This window comes from Heteronotia binoei, chromosome 3 (assembly GCF_032191835.1).
Source record: "Heteronotia binoei isolate CCM8104 ecotype False Entrance Well chromosome 3, APGP_CSIRO_Hbin_v1, whole genome shotgun sequence".
NCBI classification, from domain to species: Eukaryota; Metazoa; Chordata; class Lepidosauria; order Squamata; family Gekkonidae; genus Heteronotia; species Heteronotia binoei.
In genome coordinates this window covers 137248159-137270141 of record NC_083225.1, presented here as the reverse complement: position 1 = coordinate 137270141, position 21983 = coordinate 137248159, and the positions used below count along the sequence as shown (strand labels likewise).

Sequence of the window (21983 nt, the reverse complement as noted above, 5' to 3'; positions counted from 1 at the left end):
ATTTCACAGGAATTATCTTAAAAGAATCTTGCACTTCTGATTTCTAACTGAATAGTAGTGTGTGTATAAGAGATCTTTCATGACTGTGCTTTTTAAGATAGTAGTTATGATTACTGGTCCTTGGAAATTTGGTCTCCAAACTTCCCAAAGTACATGCATCTTAGCTGTGTGCTGTAAAATGTTATGAAAATCATGGATTCCTGATGCAAAAGTTTTCCAGAGAAGGAATGCATGTTTGTAAATTTTAGACACACCCTTCCTCCTTCCAAGATTTCATCTGCTAATTCCACTGAGGATAGAGTGTTGCTTTACTTAAACACATCTATATCTGGCCAGATGCAAATTGTAGTGCTCCACTTGTGGTTTGCTATAATGTAAATGTTATTTCTCAATCCTCAACACTTTTCACTGGGGTAGCTGTGCATCTGTGTGAATGAAGCTCAGTGCAAGGCAGAGTTTGGCCAGGTTTATAGAAGGAACTCTTTCCTGTTGCTAAAGAAAAAGCTTGATCACGCATGGTTATTAACAGTAACTTTTCTCATTCTTACAGCCACAAGACAGCAACTGAGTTGCTTTGTTGTATGGTGTACATCTTTGACTGCATCTTCAGGACCTGTCGGCATACTGCATCTGTAAATCATTTGGTGCTTTGAATGGCTATTGCATAGGGTGTTTTCGCACTCACGTTTTACTGGTGCCACGACCCTCCTGACGCCGGCGAATCTGCATGGATTTCGCAACAGAAGCGCCGGCGCTCCCAGAAGCGCCGGCGCTTTCCGTCGCTAAGCCAGCGCAAACGTTTTCCTGCATCTTTGCGATTTCCGTTTGCGCTGGCTTAGCGACGGAAGTAGCCGGCGCTTCTGGGAGCGCCGGAGCTTCTGGTGCGAAAGCCATGCAGATTCGCCGGCGTCAGGATGGTCGTGGCGCCAGTAAAACGTGAGTGCGAAAACGGCCATAGTGATGTATAGTCTGATGGCCAATTGCTGCAACTGGCTAAAGAAGTGGAGGGAACCTGTTAGGTAAATTAAAAAAAGTTTAGAATGGTCTCATCCACAGTATCTTGGTGGTCTTCCAGAGAGATTCTGTTATATGTGAAGAATGTCCCCAGACTAAACCTATATTTTCTTGCAATTATTCCTGTGTAGAGGACAAGCAAAATATTTAGAATCTCTAACTCCTGATTTCAATGAAGACATATGCTTTGCTGTATAAGTGAAAAGACAAATGGATGGTAGCTGGTCCTTGTTTGAAATTCTGTTTGATCTTAGTCTATGTTGAAGTGGTAGTTTTGTTTCAAGAAGCTGTTTTTTAAAAAAGATTTGCTGAAAGATGCTTGTTAATTGTTAGTCATCTTAAGTGTTCAGAGTAACTTGCAACAAGCAGTTGTTTATTATAAGTCATTTTGACAGTCCAAATTAAATTTTAAAAAATCTACCTAATAATGACCCAAAACAGCAAAGCAGCAATAAAAATGTGGCAGAGGGGCAGAAGGTTCAAAACAGAAACTGTGATGCTTGTGTTAAAATCTGCATAGTTACAGTTTTTCAGACACATTCAGGTGAAGAGCTGTATGAAACATTGTGCTATCTCTGCTTGGGAGGAGAGGGATATAGTTAAGGCATATATTGGCAAGGGTACATTTCCCCCATTACTGTCTCTAAAATTTGTCAAAATCAGATTTAATGGCCAGATGCACAGCTCGGCAAAAAAGATTTCACAACAATTATTGATTCATTACAAATAACTGCTTCCCTGTATACAGATTTAAAACTATTTTTCAAAATTCTGAAACTTCATAACCCATTCAACTTCTGGAATTGTATTTAAATAAAACCAAATAAGGTGGAGAATGGATGACCTTAAGGGAGACGATTCCTTGCCTTCCAAAAAGGTGTGTGTATAGATTTATGTTGCTGCCACTGTTCTGGGTATTTTGATTAGCTGATTAAAATCTAATTAGATTTGCTAGTATCTAACTCCCTCCTTTCCCCCTCACCTAGCCAACACTTTAAATCTGAGCCAAGGCTCAGCTCCTGTACCAGTTTAACTGCCAAAACTCAGCCTAAGATTATGTTAAGTAACAAATGGCCTTGGAGAATGTAAGTGCAGAGTGACCTTTCTAATGACCGTAACTAGTAGTTAACATTAAAAATCATATTGAAACACTACTTTTAAGTTTTATGTTCTGAGATTTTTAAACATAGCTTATCTTATACCAGCTGGGGGATGTATGAAATGAGTGGAGGCAACTGATATTACCAACTGCAGAACTGGAGTTTGTTTTTAGATTGTTATATTGCTTTTAGATTGTATATTGTTTTATTATATGTATTTGATTTTGTTACCTGCCCAGAGCCCATTTGGGAAAGGGCAGGCTATACATTTAAAATAATAAATAAATAATAAATAAAAGCATTTAAAAAATTACCACATTTTAGTGCAGCTGTTCCTAGCACCTTGATACATGCTCCAAGTGGCAAAGCACAAAATGAAACTTTACAGGTTGCTTTTCTGCCATGCAAGCTCCAGAGCTTAAATTGGACCTAGTCTTCTGCCTTAGTATTTCCTTTCAGTGCAGCAACTTACCCAAAATTGGGCTAATTGTCTTTCATTGTGACCATAATCAGCCAGCACTTCCTAAGAGGCCAGAATGAAACATATTGTAAGGGTAGTTTATTGCAGCAGAAAAAGCTAGAATTTTGTGACGTCTTAATTTTTGATTTTAATTTAATTTTTATTCTAATATAAGCCTTTGGGAGCTAGAACTAGGGTTGCAAGTCCAAGTAAAGAAAAATCTGGGGACTTTGGGGGTGGAGCCAGGAACAAGGGTGTGACAAGCATAATTAAACTCCAAGGGAGTTCTGGCCATCACATATAAAAGGGACAGCACACCTTTTTAAATGCCTTTCTTCCATAGGAAATAATTAAGGATAGGGGCACCATCTTTTGGGGCTCATAGAATTGGACCCTCTGGTCCAATCGTTTTGAAACTTGGGGGGGTATTTTGGGGAGAGGCACAAGATGCTATACTAAAAATTTGGTGCCTCTACCTCAAAAAATAGCCCCCCAAGAGCCCCCAATACCCATGGATCAATTCCCTATTATTTCCTATGGGAATTGTTCTCCATAGGGAATAATAGAGTGCCCAGTAGACATTTCCCTCCCCCCCCATGCTTTCTAAAGGGGGGGAGGGCCTCCAAACCAGGGAATCGCCTGCCCCCTCCCTCTCTCTCTCACACACACACAAATACTTACTAGATCTTCTTCCTGCAGAACTCTACTTGCTGTGAAAACGAAAGCAAAAGAAAGGGAGGGGCCGTTCTCCATGGAAACTATTACTGACCCTTTCCAAAGAAGCCCTTCTTATTTCCTGCGCAGCCTTAAAGGCACACATTTTACAAATGGATCAGGAGCTCTACAACTACATGATGCCTACACGCATGTTCTTCCTACCCCCCCACCCCCGCTTCCGGATTTTTGGAGAGCGGGGGAGGAGGCTGCAAATTTGGGGGTCCCCCGCCAGGGTGGGGGGGTTGGAAGAACATGCGTTTCTAGAACCAGAAAACTGTGCTAGAATAAGAATTTCTTGGCCTTAAGTTGCCACAAGAGTCTTGTTTGTGAGGGAAGATAATTGCATTCAGGCAGATTGACTTGGTTTTGGAGTAAGTGGGAGACGATCCAAGACTATTTTCACTTTATCTAATGACTTACATAACATTAATGATAGAAGGCCTACAGAGATGTGGGACAGGGAAAGGATAACCAAGGATTGGAAAGAAACTGGTGGTAGAAAGTGTGTGAATGAACAAGAAGGGTACACGGATAGGGGGCCTATAAGAATGGGATAAAGTGAGAGAGAAAAACATTGGGTTGTTTGAAAATAGAACAGTTTGTAACATTCCCAGTTGTCTCCTAAACTCCTTGGACAATATGCCAAGCAGAAGGAATTTTAAAAACAGAAAATTGGAACATATCCAGTTAGGCTTTTGCAAGTGGGTGTGAAAGATACAAATAAAGAGTGCTGTTTGGAAATCAAAGCAGGGGCTTTTGGCAAAGGTTCTGTATAGTGAAAGTTTATTTGCCCTATACTGAGCTTCTGCAATGTACTTTGTTTGGGGATGATCTGCAAATCAGAGACAGTACTAGTTGTGCTTTGTTAGAGTAAAACTTTCCAATTTAGTTTACTGTTACATGGGGTGGGGGAAGTAAAGGAACATTTAATGTTACAAAATGTGCTAGTTCTATATATAAAGGGATGTGTATTCTAACAAATTCATTATGCATATAGTTACTTCTTGTATATTACAAGCTCAGATATTACCAGTTAAATATAGGATTTTTGGGGGTGATAGAATTTGATTGAACTTAACTCTGATTTTCTTAATATGTTCTCATCTGTAAGCATGGAGACATAAGTATTCAGAGGTGACAGTTCCCTACTGCTTTCTAAGTGTTTCTGAAATATAGTGTGACATTCATCTCAGGGAAGGTCTGAAAATAGTGCTTTTGTTTTTGTATAATTCAAGGAAGGTGACATTAATCATGGTGGGTCTTGATAATGCTGGAAAAACTGCAACAGTGAAAGGAATCCAAGGAGGTAAGCTGCATCTTTATTTTGGACTATCTCATCTGGTATTACAAAGGGCTTTTTAAAAAGTTCTTGAAAAGTATTACTTTTCCAGTGGAACTGCAGAGAACTGGTGTGATGAGGCTGGAACACTGGACTAGGGAGATGCAAGCACAGACCCATTTAATCATGAAGTTCCAGTGTAGCACCTCCAAAGGGCCATGTCAGGTTGGGGAAATGGCAAAGAGGAGGAGGCCCGCTTTCTCTGCATAACTAAGCCCACTTTCTGTGCATAACTTGCTCCCTTGCACCTGGAAAACTTAAGTCAGATCATTCCTGATAAAACTCTGTTGTGATGTTAGGCCTTTACTGCATGACCTTGTGCCCGTCACACAGTCTTTTTGTCCATATAGTCTCACATTGTTGTTCTGAGGAAAGAATAGAAAAGCGAATCCCCCCTGAACTCCAGTGAATAAGGATGAGACAATTATGTAATGGATGCAAGTAAAATCTTTTTCTACAAAGTTTTGTCTTTGACATGGCACAGAGTTTGGTGTAGTGGTTGTGTGAAGACTCTAATCTGAGAGAACTGGGTTTGATTCCCCACTCCTCCACATGCACCCGTACATATGGTCAGTCAATCACAAGTTCTCACAGAGCTGTTCTTCTCAAGAGCAGTTTCTGCCAGAGCTCTCTCAGCTCCACCTACCTCACTGGGTCTTTGTTGTGGGGAAAGGAAGGGAAAGGAGATTGTAAACTGCTCAGACTCCATTGGGTAGTGAAGGGCAGGGTATAAATCCAGTCTCCTCCTAGGTCCATTCATACAGGAGCCTCTGAATCAAGACTAGTGTGCATATCCTTATGGATGGAAAACAATTTGTTGGGAATTTAAAGTGTCATATTTATCCTGTGTGTTGTAAAATGGAGAACTTGTTAGTATTTGTGAGGTCAGAGCAATTGCAGATATAGAATTGTTTGAACTGTAGTCAAGAAAAATATAGTATTTTGGGTTAATGAGGTATTTCACTTTTTAACATTTGATAGAAAATCAATGGTTCTCCTTGCAGTCTGTGCTGAAACTATTTTCTGAAACCCCGTAATGAGTATATATCAGTAAATTTTAAATAAAAATTGATGTTGTAGATGCACCTTTTTTGATGACCTTGACCTAGGACATAATTAAGAAAATAATCCAAGATGGAAATTGTGTGTGTATAACAAAGTGTGATTCTATTGATCTATATCTTCTGTACAGATCGTCTGTATCTCTCTTTGTAGAAAAGGTAAAGGTAGTTCCTTGTGCAAGCACCGAGTCGTTACTGATCTATGGGGTGATGTCATATAACATTTTTTGGCAGACTTTTTGTTACAGGGTGTTTTGACATTGCCTTCCCCAGGCTGTGATCCAGATTGGAATACCATAAAGCAGTTTAGCGCTGATTTTGTGGTTAAAAACTCTAATGTATTGATTTCCCTTAGTATAATAGAAATGAGTGATTGCAAGTATGTTACAATTCACAGATTTCATCACTTCTTTTTTGTGGGTAACCCATTGAGCTCTATGGTGGAAATAGACTCCTAGGTATATAAAGCTTTTGACCTGTTCAATCCCGTTCCCTCTTATATTCCACTTGACAGGTTTCCAGGTTTCCCCAAAAGCCATGATTTTAGATTTATCAAAATTTAAGGTCAGTTTATTCAATTCACAAGTCTAAAAAGTGAGATAACATCCTTTTCATCCCTATTTCTGAAAGGGAAAATAACAAAGTATCATCTGCATACAAAAGCAGTGGTACATGCACTTTTCCTCACTATCTTTTTCATAACATTTATTCTAGTACTTTGCATATGATCTTCATATGGTTTATATACTTATTAAAATAATGCCTTGTTGTATGGCAAGATGACATCTTAAATTGTTTTAAATTTCTACTACTTTGTATTAAGGGTCATGGTTGGTTAGGTTGTAATTCATAAAAAGCCAGACCATTATATAGTTAATGTGTTCAGCACCTTCTATTTTATTTTTTTAAATCATGTAAAATACCACAACTAAATGTTCTTATACTCAACCCAAGTGCTTTCAGCCCATTCTGAACTATCATTTCAGAGCAGGGGTGTCAAACTAATTTGTTATGAGGGCCTGATCTGACATAAACGAGATCTTGTTGGGCTGGATCATGTCTGTTAGAAAATGTAATGCCAGGTAGCGGAGATATAAACTTTATAAAGGACATAGACAAACACAATTAATTTTTTTTTAAAAAAACCCTCTAAAATAAAACATGCTTAAAGTATTAGCACTCTTGGTCAGTATCAAAACAAATATCTCCCCCCCCCCTTCCTCCCCAACAGAGGAGCCTCAGCCAGTGGGGAAAATAGAGGCTTTGCTCTGTAGCTTCTGTGCAATTGAGAAATCCTGGCAAAGCAAGCTGTAACACAGAAAGAAGTAAAGGGGAGAAGGAAGCAGACTTGCTAGCGGGTTAGGGTTGACACCCTAACATTTGACACCCCTGATTTCAGAGAGTATTTGTGTAGGTCTGCAGTACAACAGCTAGATTTGAGTCCAGTACCACCTTAGACATTATGAGGATTTTGGGGGTATAAGCTTTTGATAGTCAAAGCTCCTTTTATTATATAATTAATTATGAGACCAATTCCATTACCATAAGCTGAGCTCTGTTAACTTTGCTGCTGCATCTTCCTGCACCCTTCATAAAGCTGATCCTAGTATTTGAGTTACTCTAATGGTGTAATGTCTGGCAAGAGGAGGAATGGGAGACTAAAAAATAGATTTGCTCTCCCGTCTGCGGTGTGAACAGAAGTGCCTTTAGTAGTCAATGGTATTAGTCAAAGGGAGCTTTGACTATTAGTGATGATGCATCATAGAAACAATGATTTTTAACTTTCTTTGGATATAAGGTTATAAATTGTGACTTCTCAGAATTTGTTTTGTTGGGGTTTTTCCCAGAATCTCCTGAGGATGTGGCTCCAACAGTCGGCTTTTCTAAAATTGACCTTAAACAAGGACATTTTGAAGTCACCTTATTTGACTTGGGAGGCAGAAAGCGAATCTGGGGTATTTGGAAGAATTAATATTCTGAATCCTATGGGGTGATATTTGTTGTGGATTCCTGTGATTTGGAGAGAATGGAAGAGACAAAAGAGACCATGTCAGAAGTTCTAAAGCATCCGAAGATATCAGGGAAACCTGTATTAGTGTAAGTAACATTTTTAATTAACTACTAATCTATACATTAATAAATATTTTTCTTAAACATTTAGATTTTGTGAAACATCTTTTTTTTAAGCTGTCTTAGAAGTTGAATATTTTTTCCTGAGAATCATATCAGAGAAATTAAAATATATTAATGAATTTAATTGGAAATTATAGGATCATTCTTGCAGAATGACTCGCTATGGAAACATCACTATAATGACTGTGACATTCACTTTTTGTTCTTATTTTCTAGTACTACTTTCAGTAGCATTGTTTTATCAAATGAAACATTAAACACTTCATAAGAACAGCATTAAACTTTGCTGATTTATAAGTATTAATGAGGTACACATTTTTGACACAAGAGGGTGCAAGCGATGCATTTTCAGAAGGATGAAGTTTCTCAGAAGTATAATAGTCCCAATGGATTTCACAACAGTCAAGTGTGTCTACAGATCTAATTGTATTACAAAAAAATGTGCGCACAATAGTAGGATAGCAGCAAACATAATGCACTTAAAAATCCCATTGATTTCAGTGTGATTTATATATTTCTGTATAGTAAATTTTTATCTTGCGCATTTTCCAAGGATCTTGGTGATATATATGGTTCTTCCTTCCCAGTTTTATCCTGTCATCTTTATACATATATTTTACTTTCCCATTAAAGCCAAAAGAGCAACTGTGGCAGAACTATGCCTAATGCCACCATGTACCTACTGGCAGTGGTGGATCCCCTGTTCCCCAGCTCCTGTTGCCTACAATGCTTGAGCAGCTGGCTGGAGAAAAGTAAAGAATACTTTCTGAAAGTGTGAGGTTTTCACTGACTGTAAATAGAATAATATTTGAATCTCTCTGAAGGTCATATATTTTTGTGTTTACTGATAGCAAACATGAATTAAAAATTTCCAAAGTGAGACTGTATGTGGTTTGTGATCCCTGTTTTTGGCTTTCTATCATTCTTCTATTTTCACAGGGAAATCCCTGCTCCCTGTGAAAAGTGGTTCAGTTCACAAACCAACCTCCCAGTCTGTATTGGTTTGTGGCTTGGCCATGAACTGAAATGAGCTGCAGAAATGTGGTTCATCCCTATTGCTGGGAGACACTACAGTAAAAATTACTGCTGAAAATAATAGGTGCCATAATAGGTGCCACAATGAAATTTCTGATTGCATCAGTATCATTTTAGACTGCTCCATTTTGTGTGCCATGAATTGCTGTCAATGGGTCTTTTAATGGACTTTTTTAAAACTTGGATTCTTTTATTGATATGGTTTGTTATATTTTTGTTTCATTATGCGCCACCTCAAGCATGAGGAGTGGTGGTGTAAAATTGCTGTAAATAAATAAAAGTATGTTCATATATACCATTCAGTACTGTTCATAAATACAATTCAATACTGTCTTTTCCTTTCCCAGTACAATGTATCTTGTGATAACAGCATATATATCTTTATATATGTAGTAGGGTTGCCAAGTCCAATTCAAGAAATATCTGGGGACTTTGGGGGTGGAGCCAGGAGACATGAGGGGTGGAGCCAAGATCAAGGCTGTGAAAAGAATAATTAAACTCCAAGGGGAGTGCTGGCCATCACTTTTAAAGGGACCGCACACCTTTTCAATGCATTCCTTCCATAGAAAATAATGAAGGATAGGGGCACCTTCTTTTGGGGCTCATAGAATTGGACCCTATTGTCCAATCGTTTTGAAATTTGGGGGGTATTTTGGGGAGAGGTACTAGATGCTATACTGAAAATTTGGTGCCTCTACCACCAAAAACAGCCCCCCCCCAGAGCCCCAGATACCCACGGATCAATTCTCTATTATTTTCTATGGGAATAAATCTCCATAGGGAATAATAGAGTTCCCAGCAGACATTTCCCTCCCCTCCCCCCGCTTTCTGATGACCCTGAAGCGGGGGGAGGGCCTCCAAACCGGGGGATCCCCTGCCCCCACATGGGGATTGGCAACCCTAATATGTAGTCATACTTTGATCCATTTTTGAGATGCAACAATGGTAGGGACTGGATTTGTCTTACAGCGTAGATGCTGTCTGTTGTTTGTTTATGCTTCTCTTCCAACATTTTTTTTAACTGACTTAAAACAATTAGAACACAGTGTTAACTGTGTAGTTAAGGGAAAGGATTCTGACATGTAAACAGTAGTCAGTCTTTTGTCAGGCTTATGATGCGTTCTTAGGTAATATGAACCACAGAAAGAAACCTTAATGGTTCACAGGCATCTATGCCACTTTGAAGACCTTAGAGTATTCTGAAACTGATGAATGCCATGTAAGGAGTCTGCCTATAATAGACCCTAAAGTTTAAGATCTTGACAGATAAATGGCATGATGATAAGGAATGTTTGCACTAAATACTGAGTTTCTGAAGGTCTAATGTTTACTGTATCTGCTGCATTCGGGACCAACCTTTAATCCAAAACAACAACAGGGGCCTCACATATGTGTCTGTCTGACTTGACTCTCTCCTTTCTAGCTTGATTAAATAGATGGGATAGAGCAAAGTTATAGTCCAGTGGCATCTTTAAGAACAACAACATTTTATTCAGGGTGTATGCTGCAAGCCTAGAGTCAGGAATAGCATACTGCCCACCTTGTAAGATTGTTATTTCTGTTTCTGTTTCATTCTGTCTGAGGAAGTGTGCTTGCACATGAAAGCTGACACCCCGAATAAAACTTTGTTGGTCTTAAAGGTGCCATTGAAGTCTGTGCTCTTGCTTCACACCAACGTGGCTACCCACCTGGATCTATAAATAGAAGGAAATGAGTTCAATTAAGTGCAAGTTTGTTCTGCAGAAATGATTAAATGTAAAGTTCTATGTTCTCCTTTGCATCTAATCATCTTCCTTGCTCTCTCCCTTTTTAAAATCTTCAGTTCTTTCTGGCTTCTTCTAAAGGGACGGGATAAAATGTGGTACTCTCACTAATGTGATAACCCCCCTTTAGGTTTACATGCAGCTACTTCTGCTTCCAGGGCCAGCTTGCCCACTAGGCAAAGTAGGCGGTTGCCTAGGGTGCCAGGAGGGTGGGGGCACTGAATTGGGCTCCCCTGCCCTCCCGGTGCCCCAGGCAAGCACCTAGTTTGCCTGCCTCCTCTGCCCGCCACCGCCTGCGAGGGGAAGGGAAGGAGGGGACAGGCGGGCACCGCGGCGCCCTGGGAGGGGTGCGAGTCATGTGGGAGAGAAGTGGGGAGGAAGCAGCGGCAGCTGCTTTTTCAGAGGCTTGCTGGTTTTTCCTGCTGCCCCCACCCCAGCGCTGAACGTCCGGAGAGCTATGGCCTCCCTGCAGCTTTTCCCGCCGATCAGCAGGGGAGGGGGGCACTTGTAAGAGTCCTGGGAGCCAGCGCTTTGCTGCCAGTTCCCTGGGCGGAAAAATTGGGAGGGTGGGTGGGAGGGGGAGGCACTATGGAGCGGGGTGCATGGCATGGGGGGGTGGGCATTGAGGCTGCCTGGGGCACCATGCGCCCTCAGGCCAGACCTGTCTGGTTCCAGCCCACCTGTTGAAGACCAATGATCTGTATATGCATTTTCTTTCTTTTTAAAAATTAATCTTGAATAAACATATTTTGGAAACTTATTACTTCCATGCTTTCTAGTGATAAATCAACATACAATGTGTTGGTTAATTATATTTTGATGAAGGGAATTCTAGGAATTGTTGTGATTTGAGCTACTGAAATTATTTTCAGCACCAATTGAAAGATTTGGGGTGGGCTGAGTTTTATGTTATTTTCTTCACATATGACTCACTTTTTCTCCCCAGGGGGACCAAAAGTGACAGTGAGGTGGGTTTTCCAGGAAAAACTGAATTGTAAATTTTCTTATTTAAATAATTTTAATATTTAAATTGTGTTAGCAAAACATCAGTGTTGACAAAAGGAGGCAAATACACCATGAACAAGCCTAGACCTTGAAAAAGCATGAGTTTGTCCATGTTTCATATCCCACATCTAGCTCATCTAACATGACTGATTTGCAGCACACCAGCCCTGACAAACATAGATGAACAACCTAATCTAAATATGTGGAGTGTAAAATTTTCCACTGAAAAATATAATATGGGAAAGCTGGTGATTCATAACTTTTCCGTAACCTATAGGTTAGGCTGAGAGTGTGTAACTGACTAAGGTTACTAATCAGGCTTCCATAACATACTGAGGATTCAAAACTGGATCTCCCAGATCCTAGTCTCACACTTTAGCTACCAAACCATGTTGGTTTTCAAGTTTTGAAATGAAGTTGTGACCTTCAGCTTGTTGTTACGTTGTTGTTACGTTATCAGCCTTATCTACCCTACAGAGCACATGTACCTAATCTGTCTGTATATTTATGTGTTGAATTTGATAGTATACAAATCAGTGTTTCTTTACAAATCACTAACAAGTATTCAAAGTAATGAAGATCCATTTTGTCTCTTTTCATCTTGTGTAGAAGAATTGGAGGAAACTAGATCTGATCAGTGAATGAAACAAATTATTGAGTATAAATACCTTTGATAGCTTTAGTTAATATGATCTGGGTGCAAACAGTTTTTAATTCAAGTCTTATTGACTTTGCCCCTCTAGTTTGTCCTGGCTTGGCAGTAACATCTTGCAATGTTAGTTTCACATATTAATACAGGATATATTATGATTTTGATCTAATTTACAAACGGTTACTTTGATCACTGGCACCCATGGAAATAGTTTCCAGTTTTAGAACTAAGAAGTGAGCAGTACAGCATGTTGGGCAGCCCTATCTTCATTCTTTCTTATTTATCATAAGCTCTCTTGAGCCTTAGATATGCTAATTACTTACATTGCTGTATTATTGACTGTGTACTTTAAACTAGTAATCTTTTTAAAGCCATCTTTTAAAAGCACATCTGTTATATTCATGCAGTGTATGAACAAGGTCCTCTTAATGAAGCTTGCTTTGAAGATCAGTGGTTGAATATGAGAACCATGTGCTGTACACAGCTTTAAATGTATCTTTAAAATACCAAACTTTATTTCTTCACACATTAAAAACACTACATGTGAAGAAGTCATATGTGAGATGTGGCTCCATAGCACAAAGTAATGTATTTGTAATTTCTCATTTTTTTATTGACACAAGTGTATGTTATTTTCTTGGCAAATGTTCTAATCTTGTGTATAACTGGATATTAGTGTTGACCTGCTTGGTTTGAGAGGTCTTGTAAATAAGGGCCATAACACTGTTATCAGCTAGCTGCAGGTGGGAAATATGATGCTATTCCAAGATCTATTTATGAATCTTCAAGTGCTGTACTACATATTTTTGCCAACGAAAATGTCCAGTGTTTACTTATGAATGGGAAATTCATTCCCTCCCTATTTGTTCAAATAAACTCAGCCTTAGCCTTTTCTGATTTCAGAAATGGCATTTTCTTCTGAAGTTTTGTTTTATTCTGCAATCGTGATGCAGTTGGGAACAACTGGGCTGGTAACACACCCCACCAGATGGAAACAAACTTGTTTAAAATTTTAGACTGTGAAACATGTCCTGATGTATCTTTGAGTCTTGTCAGTCTTAAACTGATTTTGCAGTTCTCTTATCTGACTTTTCTTTGGTCTACTTGTGCACCTTCAAATTTAACTTTAAAACCTATGAAGACTAGAAATTTTTTAAATTAATTTTTTTTAAAAAGCAAATTCTACACCCAGTGTCACACTCTGCAAAATCAGGAACACGCAGAGATATGTATATGACGATATTCTGGAATATCAAGTAGCTGCTTTGAGTGAAGAGGTTTAAACCTATTCCTAGTTGACACATGAACAATGAGCAGAGGGAGGGAAAAGATACTATGTATTTATGATAGACTAGGAAGCTTAATTAATACCTCGAGTACTGTTGCAGTGCTGCATTTGTTAGCTTAATGGTTCCCAGACATTTAATTATGAGAATTTACCTGAAAAGCTTAAATGGATCAGAATTTGCTGGTCATTCCCTCCACTTGTTCTTTATGTAGGTTTTTGAGAAAGTCATCTGTTGGCAATAGGGGTGCCAGGCGCCCTCTGGCCACCAATGGGAGATGGGGCGATATGGTGGCCAGATCCAGTTTGGGAGACTCCAGGAAATTTGGGGATGGAGGAGCTTAGAAAAGTCAGTGACCCTAGTGGGGTACAATGCTTAAAGTCCACCCTTCAAAACTGCTTTTATGTAGTTTCATCCAGTGGTAGTGTTACTAGAATATTTAAGGTCCTCCCACAACCTCGACAGAAATAATAGTACAAGAATGCTCCTTTTTCTTTTTTTACCCAATTGTAATTTTAGAGCTGTGAGAACTCACACAACTGATGACATCTTTATGGTGACAGCTCTTTAAATTTTACCGCACCATCTTTGGATTTATCCACAGAAAAGCTCTTCCCATGCCCGTGCTGTAATGTTTAAAAAATACCTTAGAGTTGGAAACAACTGGCGCTTGCACAGGGGGCTACCCTTTCCTTTCTTTTTATGTAGATGGTAATGAAGTGATTCCAAACCAAAGGGTTTTAAAAAAATGAAATAATTGAGATAATCAGTATTTTTATACTTTGAGTTGCGCTAAAGCTGAATTAAGCTGAAGCCAGTTGTAACCATAATAATATTTAAACTGCTTACAGAACCCATTTAGATTTCTGTCAGCTGCTAAGAATTTCTCTGAGTTGTTGGTGATTATAGCTTTCTTTATGCTACATGGTTTGTTTTCATTGTTCGGTATGAATCTGTGCTAGTGTTGTCAGCTCCAGGTTGGGAAATGCCTGGAGATTTTGGGGGTGGGAGGGGGTACAAGGCCATAGAATCCACCTTCCAAGTGGCCATTTTCTCTAGGTGAACTGATCTCTGTTGACTGGAGATCAGTTGTAATCCCAGAATTTTTCCAGCTACTACCTGGAGCTTGGAACACTAGTCTGTTCTGTCTGGTACAGTGAAACTGTGCTATCTTGTATAGTGAAACTTTTTTTTTTTAAACTTGCTAGCTCAGTAGCACCTCGCCTAGTTTGTGACACTACATGGAACAAATATACTAGCAGTTCTATGTAGTATTCCAGTGTTTTTCAATCTGGAGATTTTGTTCTAAAATAAAGCAAATTTTGAACTGAGTGGCACCTTTAAGACCAGCAGAGTTTTATAAAAGGTATAAGCTTTCATGTGCACACAAAAGCTTATACCCTGAATAAAATGTTGGTCTTAAAGGTGCCACTGAAATTCAAACTTTGTTCTACTGCTTCAGACCAACATGGCTACCCACTTGGATCTGTTATAAAATAAGTGGAACTGTTCTATATGAAAAGCAGGTATGGAGGCTAGAAAGCAGTCTTGTGGTTGCTTGGTGGACATATTTCTTTTGTAAAGCAGCAAATGGATTCCTGAAAACTCTGTGCCTTCCTTTCTTTTGTAATGATGGAGTAGTTCAGAATGTCATAACTGCTGATATGATTACATGCTTCCTGGGTTCAGCCTGTCCAGGAACAAAAATAATTGAGAGACATTCAGAACACAGTTTAAAACTTTTCAGTTTTAAAAAGCCACAGGTGGGAAAACTTTTGGAAAAGAAGCATTTGGGAAAGTAGTTCAGCTTTGAACGATGACCAGGGAACCCAGGCTTCAACTCAACTTCAACTATTAAGCTCACTAAATGACTTTGGCTAGTAACACATTTTCAGATCTCTCTAATGAACATATACATTGTGGTTGTGAGGTTAAAATTAGGAAGAAGGACTGTGTATGCCTCCTTAGATGAAAGTCAGGATTAAAATGTGTTAGGAAGGTAGATAGAATGTTGCTGCTTGTAATATAAATAAGGCTAGCAGCGATTCTGTGCCCCAGCCTCCCTATCCCTTTGTACAGGATCTGCTGATGCTTGGATGAAGGATTAGCCTTCAAGGCATCCAGATCAGAAACAAATAAAGAGACTGTATAGGTGGAATTTCACAAATACTAGACAGAGGAGCAGAGTCAGAATGATGTATCCTGGAAAGTTTGCTGAAACGGGACTGGGAAGCCCTGAGTTCAGCTCCCTCCTTATTGAATGTCCTTGAAGTAGTCACCATCCTTCAGCCTAAATTTACCTCACTGGGGTGCTGTGGTGACAAAAGTACTTTTGTCAGCTGCTTTTTAACAGCAATACTTCCTCTCAGTGCCGTGATCCAGTACATGCCTATGCTGTATGCTCAAAAATGGTTCAGTGCTCAGAATGGCCTTGTCTAGAGTCTTGCTTTTGTATATTCCCTGCAGGTTTGTTTTCTGACTCAGTGACTTTTTTGTTGTTGCATTGTGTGTGAGTTTGTGCCCATGCCTGAAGTCATGGTGACCTCTGGCAACTACTGGGGCATGGAGGACAGTCAGAGAAGTGGTTTGATAACCTGCCTCTGCCTCCCGACTCCTGGTATTCTCTGGAGGTCTTCCTTCCAAATACATACCAGGGTCACCCTGCTTAGCTTCTGAGATCTGACAAGATTGGACTTTCCTGGGCTTTCCAGGTTAGGGTTGTCTCAGTGACTTCTAATAAAAGTGTGTGGCTAAGAGGAATGAACACAAGTGAGACAATGAAGTACTTTAGGTGTTGAATGTTTCTTAGCTGAACAATGGTTTCATAATCTAAAACAGGGTTTCCCAAACTTTTCTTACCCATGGCCTGGTTATTTTTACACTTCTCCTTCATGACCCACTAAAATTTTGGAGTGGAGCCAGTAGACTTTGGGGGGTGGAGCCAGGAGACAGAAATTATGTCATTTCCTGTGGTGTCAAGGACCAAGTGATGTCACTTCCGGAGCACACTGAACCAAAACTCCACTTTTTTTTCTGTGATGTCACTTACAGGGCACTCCCCCAAACCTGCCTTTTCTTTGGAAGTAAATTCATTTTCAGAAAAATCTCTCTGAAACTCATGCTGAGCCAAAATGGGGGTGGAAAGTGTGCGGTCCTCTCTTTTCACCCCCACACCTGCTGTTTGTGTATTCTTCTCCAGCTTGCAAGCACTCCTAATGCCCATGTTGAATTGCCTGCACCACGTACACATCTCTTCCTCAACAGCACTGGCCAGTGTATGCAGTTGGGAGTGCTGTTGCCATTGCCATCAGGAATGCCAGCACTGTGTACCACCCACACTGGACCCTGACAGCTGCTCTACCTCAAAATATGTTGATGCATTTAGTAGGCCCTTCCTTCAGCTACTACTACTGGAACCCTGTCTCAAGCTACAAGCAATCTTGCTTGGTTTCAAGAAAATCTTTCGACAGCTATTTTCATACTTTTTTTGGCTGAAACATTGGGGAATTGCTGTGAAAGGTAGCAGAGAATCATACTGCAATTAATGAATTAATTTCAAGTTATATGAAATTTATACAAGCTTTTCTGCAGTTATCCCAAACAGGATATTTATGAGGGACTTGCAGCTTTTTACTGGCTGTGTTTCCCATGCCTTTAAAAGCAACCTGTTGTGCAGATACTTAGCCAGTGAACTACTTTCATCCTTTTTTAATATCTACAGGAGGAGTTTAATTTTGGTGTCAGACAGCTGTTAAAAGAAGGACCAGTAAAATGGTGCCAAGCTCATAGTACCATCTCTTCAAGTGCTGTTGAGATATACCGCAGTAATCTCCAATAATCTCTTTCTGCCACACTCTCACTCACTCACACAGAAATCTCATAGAAGGCCACCTGGCTACAAATGGGGGTGCCAACGTTTCATTGGCAGAGCTCCTATGTCTGCAACATAAATATGATGAATAGAAAAGTTTCATCCAGTAAAAATGGAAGGAAGGAAGGAAGGAAGGAAGGAAGGAAGGAAGGAAGGAAGGAAGGAAGGAAGGAAGGAAGGAAGGAAGGAAGGAAGGAAGGAAGGAAGGAAGGAAGGAAGGAAAGGGAAAGAATGAAATGGAAGGAAAGGAGAAGAAAAAAAATCATGGAAAGAAGGAACATAAACATAAGAGGAGCCATGTTGGATCAGTCCAAAATTCCCTCATACAATGCCCCAAAAGCACCAGAATGTCCACCAGTGGGGCCAGGGCACCAGAAGCCCTCCCACTGTTGCTTCCCCCCCCCCTCCCAGCACCAAGAATACAGACAGAGCATCACTTGCAGGGAAAGAAAGAAAGGCAAAGAAGAAAAAAACCTTCCTCACCATCAGATGACCCCAGCCAGCAAAAATTCTGCCCAGGGGTTGTTTGGTAAAAAAAAAATAGCTACTGGAATGCCCACTCCCCCCACACACACCGTCCCGGCTTAAAAAACACACACACACCCTTCTTTGCCACCCAGGCCTCCCAGGGAAAGCTCTCCAAAAGAACATACTGCAAGGCACATGAAAGCTCATCCCTTGAAGAACACTTCATGGGTCTAAAGTTCCAGTGGATGCTAGCTTTTCTCTCAAACACTGGAAGCGGGGGAGAAGGAAGGAGAGGCAGCCCAGCTCCTCTCTGCACAATACCGAGGCCGAGGTCAGACGCACATAAACTGATGAGATGGGCATGGATGAAAGCCAGATGCATGTCGGATTTTATGCGGTTGTCCAAACATCAGCATCTGGCTATGGTCGTTGGCTCGTTCGTGTCCTGAACTGCCACGACTAAGACACGGACTTTTTTGATAGTACATTAAATCTGGAATAAGAATGCTTCTGATGATTCCCGCACATACTTTCTATGTTTGAACGCTCCATTGTAGCCGACTCGTCGCAAGTGCACATCCACTTCCCTGCGAGAGCTCACTCCAAATGATATCATTGCGCCAGCAATTGTTGACTCAGCCTTCCAACCTTCCGAGGTCAGTAAAATATACACCCAGCTTGCTGGGGGTGGGGTGTTTAAATGGGGGGGGGAGGAAGATCACCCACTTTTGCTGTCTCCCCGCCAGGCAGAGAGACAGCAAAGAGAGTTGCCATGCTCCCCCCCCCATTTAAACACCACGGTGGGGTGTTTAAATGGGGGGGAGGAAGATCACCCACCTTTGCTGTCTCCCCGCCAGGTGGAGAGACAGCAGAGAGAGCTCCTGGGCTTCCCCTTCCTTTCTGGATGTTTAAATGGGGGGGGGGGCAGATCGCCCACCTTTTCTGGCACCTTTTTTTTTTTAAGCCAAGCGTAATATCCCACGTACTGCGCTTGCGCGAGTGTGGAATGCCATCTCAAAAAATGAGATCTGGTTGAGACCTTTGATCAACCAGCGACGGGATCAACGCTGCTGAGAACTGAAGGATGGAGGGATGTCTGATCAAGAAATTCGTTGTAAAAAAACTGTGGGGTAAATAGCTACGGGTTAGGGATGGATTTAATGGTGAAGTGTGACCATGGCCAGAGATGGGGCAAGTCTAGCTTTGCTGGGGGCAGGGCTAGCTTTGCCTTTTCTTGTGACCCGGTAGTGAGGCTTCCATGGCCTGGTACCGGGTCACTACCCTGCAAATGGGAAACACTGATCTAAAGCAATAAAGTGGGGTTTTGTATTATGTCTGAATTGTGACTAGCAACCTGAATGGTAGACAGAGGCCTCCTGCAGCCTGACTGAGAGTAAATGTGACTAGGCTAGGAGTGGTGTATGCCGGCAGGAGGGTGAGGGCAGGATGGCCCACTGAGGAGTTTAAAAACCAGCTGGGGGGCGGGGCTGGAAGGAAGAGGAGGAACTGAAGGAAGTGGTGGTGCAAGAGTGATGGCACAGGGAAAGGTGATTACAGGGAGATGGCTTGGCCAGGGGAAAGAAGGAGATGGGAATGCCTAAGAGGGAGATGATGCCACCCTGGAGGCATGGCATCCACCGCAGCTGTCAGGGAGACTGCAAGGAACATTTCTGCCATAGCTGCTGTTGCAGATACCTTTACATGTGATTCATGAAAGTTCATACCCTACCACAAATTTTGTTAGTTATTAAGGTGCTACTAGACTTTTACTCTTTTCGTTACCTTTACATGTTTATTTGATATTAAAGAAGCCATTTGGAGAAAAATAACTTAAGATTTTAACCATACATGCTTAGTTTGAAAAACCTGACTTACTTGGCAACCTACTAGTCAAATGCTACTGATTCTAATAATCACCTGGGTGAGAGGGAACAGGTGAGAACGGTCAATTCGTGCTTTGCCTTTTTAAAAAAAAAACTAAGCCACATTCTTACTACAGACAATTATGAATGTTTGTCGTTTTAAATGGCTTTTCCCCACAAACATTTTTCTCTACAGTTGCTGTTTCCCTTATTAGTTGTGGGGAGATTGCCATTTAAGTACATATGTGCTACTCTTAGGGATGCCAGCCTCCAGGTGGGACCTGGGGATCCCCTAAAATTAACAGTTCATCTCCAGACTACAAAGATCAGCTCCCCTTGGAAGAATGGATGCTCTGGTGGGGGGATTCTATGGCATTGTACCCCACTGAGGTCTCTGTCCTCCCCAAGCTCCAACTCCAGATTTCCAGAAGTTTCCCAGTCTCTGGCTGCCCTATCCCCCCCCCCATCCCCTTCCTTTGGTGAGGGGGAACTGGCAACTCTAGTTCAAAATGTTGTCTGAATGTAATCTTTATTCCTGATAAATCATAGTTGGTCTGTTTTTGAGTAAAATGTCTTAAGTGTTTTACACACAGTAAAGCTTCCATAAAATCAGCACATGCAAAACAAAGCAGTTCCACTCTTGTCCTTAAAATGCCCATGGTCACTCCATCTAGAGTTCAACTGAAACTTGAATCCCACTTTTAGGCCTGCTTCAGTTTAACATGTCTGCTGCACTTAAAAGTTTTCTTCCTTTGTTATTACAACACATTGTTTCTTCAAAGTTTTCTGATATGTAAATTGCCAGCATTGTTTAATTTAATCTTTCCCACGCATGCATTCACACTTGTCTCATGCTTGTAATAGATTTTCACTTTACATAACAAACAGTATGGAAATAGTTTCTTTAGTCTTGCATTCTTCTAAGGCCAAATAGATAGCTTTTAAAAGGAATTAAATTTGCATTTGTGAAATATGGTAATATGACAGCTATAGAGTGTTAAAGTTGCTGACAGCATACAAATTGTCTCATGGATGAAACAACAACTGTTTGCCTCCAAATAATTGTGGTTACTTTGACTTTTTTGGGTTGCAAGTTAAAGCCACCTTAGTGCAAAGCATCCTGTCACAGAGGGTAACAAAATAACAATGTGGGATCTTTGAATTTGCTGTTTGCTTTTAATGTCTAGCAAGAAGTCTGTGTTCTGCCTTATTTAGTGGCAAAATGTATTTACAAGCTGATAACAGTCTTGCAGTGACTTTTGTTTAAAGAGATCTTTTATGCTATTTCCTATTTTATATGCCCTGCTGTGGCAGGGATTGGGCAATCCACAAATTTAATCAATCAAACTTTCAAAAATGTACACACACAGAAATGTTGAGACTGGGATCCAGATAACCTTACACTTATTTCTATGCATCAAGGGAGCGTTTAGCCTGTGTCCCTTATACTGCAGCCCTCCTATTCTTACTCCATAAAACAGCATTCTTAAAGTTCAAGGCAGGGATCCCCAACATGGTGCCTGCTGACACCTTTCCTGACACCTACCAAGTGTGTTTAGAAAGTGGGTGGGACCCAGCGGGGTTTTTGCTCAGCAGGGCTTCTTATTAAGCCTCGGAGATCTGATTGGGAGTGCTGATTAAAACATATTAAAAGGAGTTGCTGTTAGAGTTATGCATAACATTACTCACTGCCATTTTGTAGTTAGTGTTGCTTCCTGCATCTGCAATTTAGCATTTGTGCCTACTACCCCATGAAAGAATTCCAAAGGTGTTCGCGGGCTCAAAAAAGTTGGGGACCCCTGGTTAGATACACTTGAAAGCATTTTTTTAAACGGCTTAGGGAGGAGTGTCAAAGTGGGAGACGTCAAACATTCCACTGAGTAGGCCAAAGTTTTGGGGGTATACCTAAAGTCTCCCAGTCTACGTACACTGTTTTGTTTTTATACTATATGATCCCTTGGCCGTAGAATTGGAATTGGTCTCAGCTGTCTCCATATATGCCATGGATAGTATGTTTGCAATTATTCAATATATGTAGCCTTAATTTATGTTTATTGTACCTTGCTTCTAAACTCTTACCTAAGAAAGACATTACTTCCTATGTTAACTCTTTTCGTTTGACAAAAACAGCGGTGCTTCTGGAGTTCTACCCTTTTGGACTAACACATGCAAATTAGGGGAAATGCATGATGCATTCACTCCAAGTTATTTCTGCAA

At 40.6% G+C, this 21983-nt stretch overlaps 1 protein-coding gene across 1 annotated transcript in view; it reads left to right on the top strand.

The window, feature by feature from the left end:
• Positions 1–959: 959 nt before the first annotated feature.
• Positions 960–21983, top strand: part of ARL13B (ADP ribosylation factor like GTPase 13B) — a 50552-nt gene continuing 29528 nt past the window's right edge. Inside the window, 3 exon segments of the mRNA XM_060235288.1 lie at positions 960–1019; positions 4527–4597; positions 7539–7788. Of these exon segments, the coding sequence (XP_060091271.1) occupies positions 961–1019; positions 4527–4597; positions 7539–7788 (380 nt within the window). The 5' untranslated portion in view covers position 960.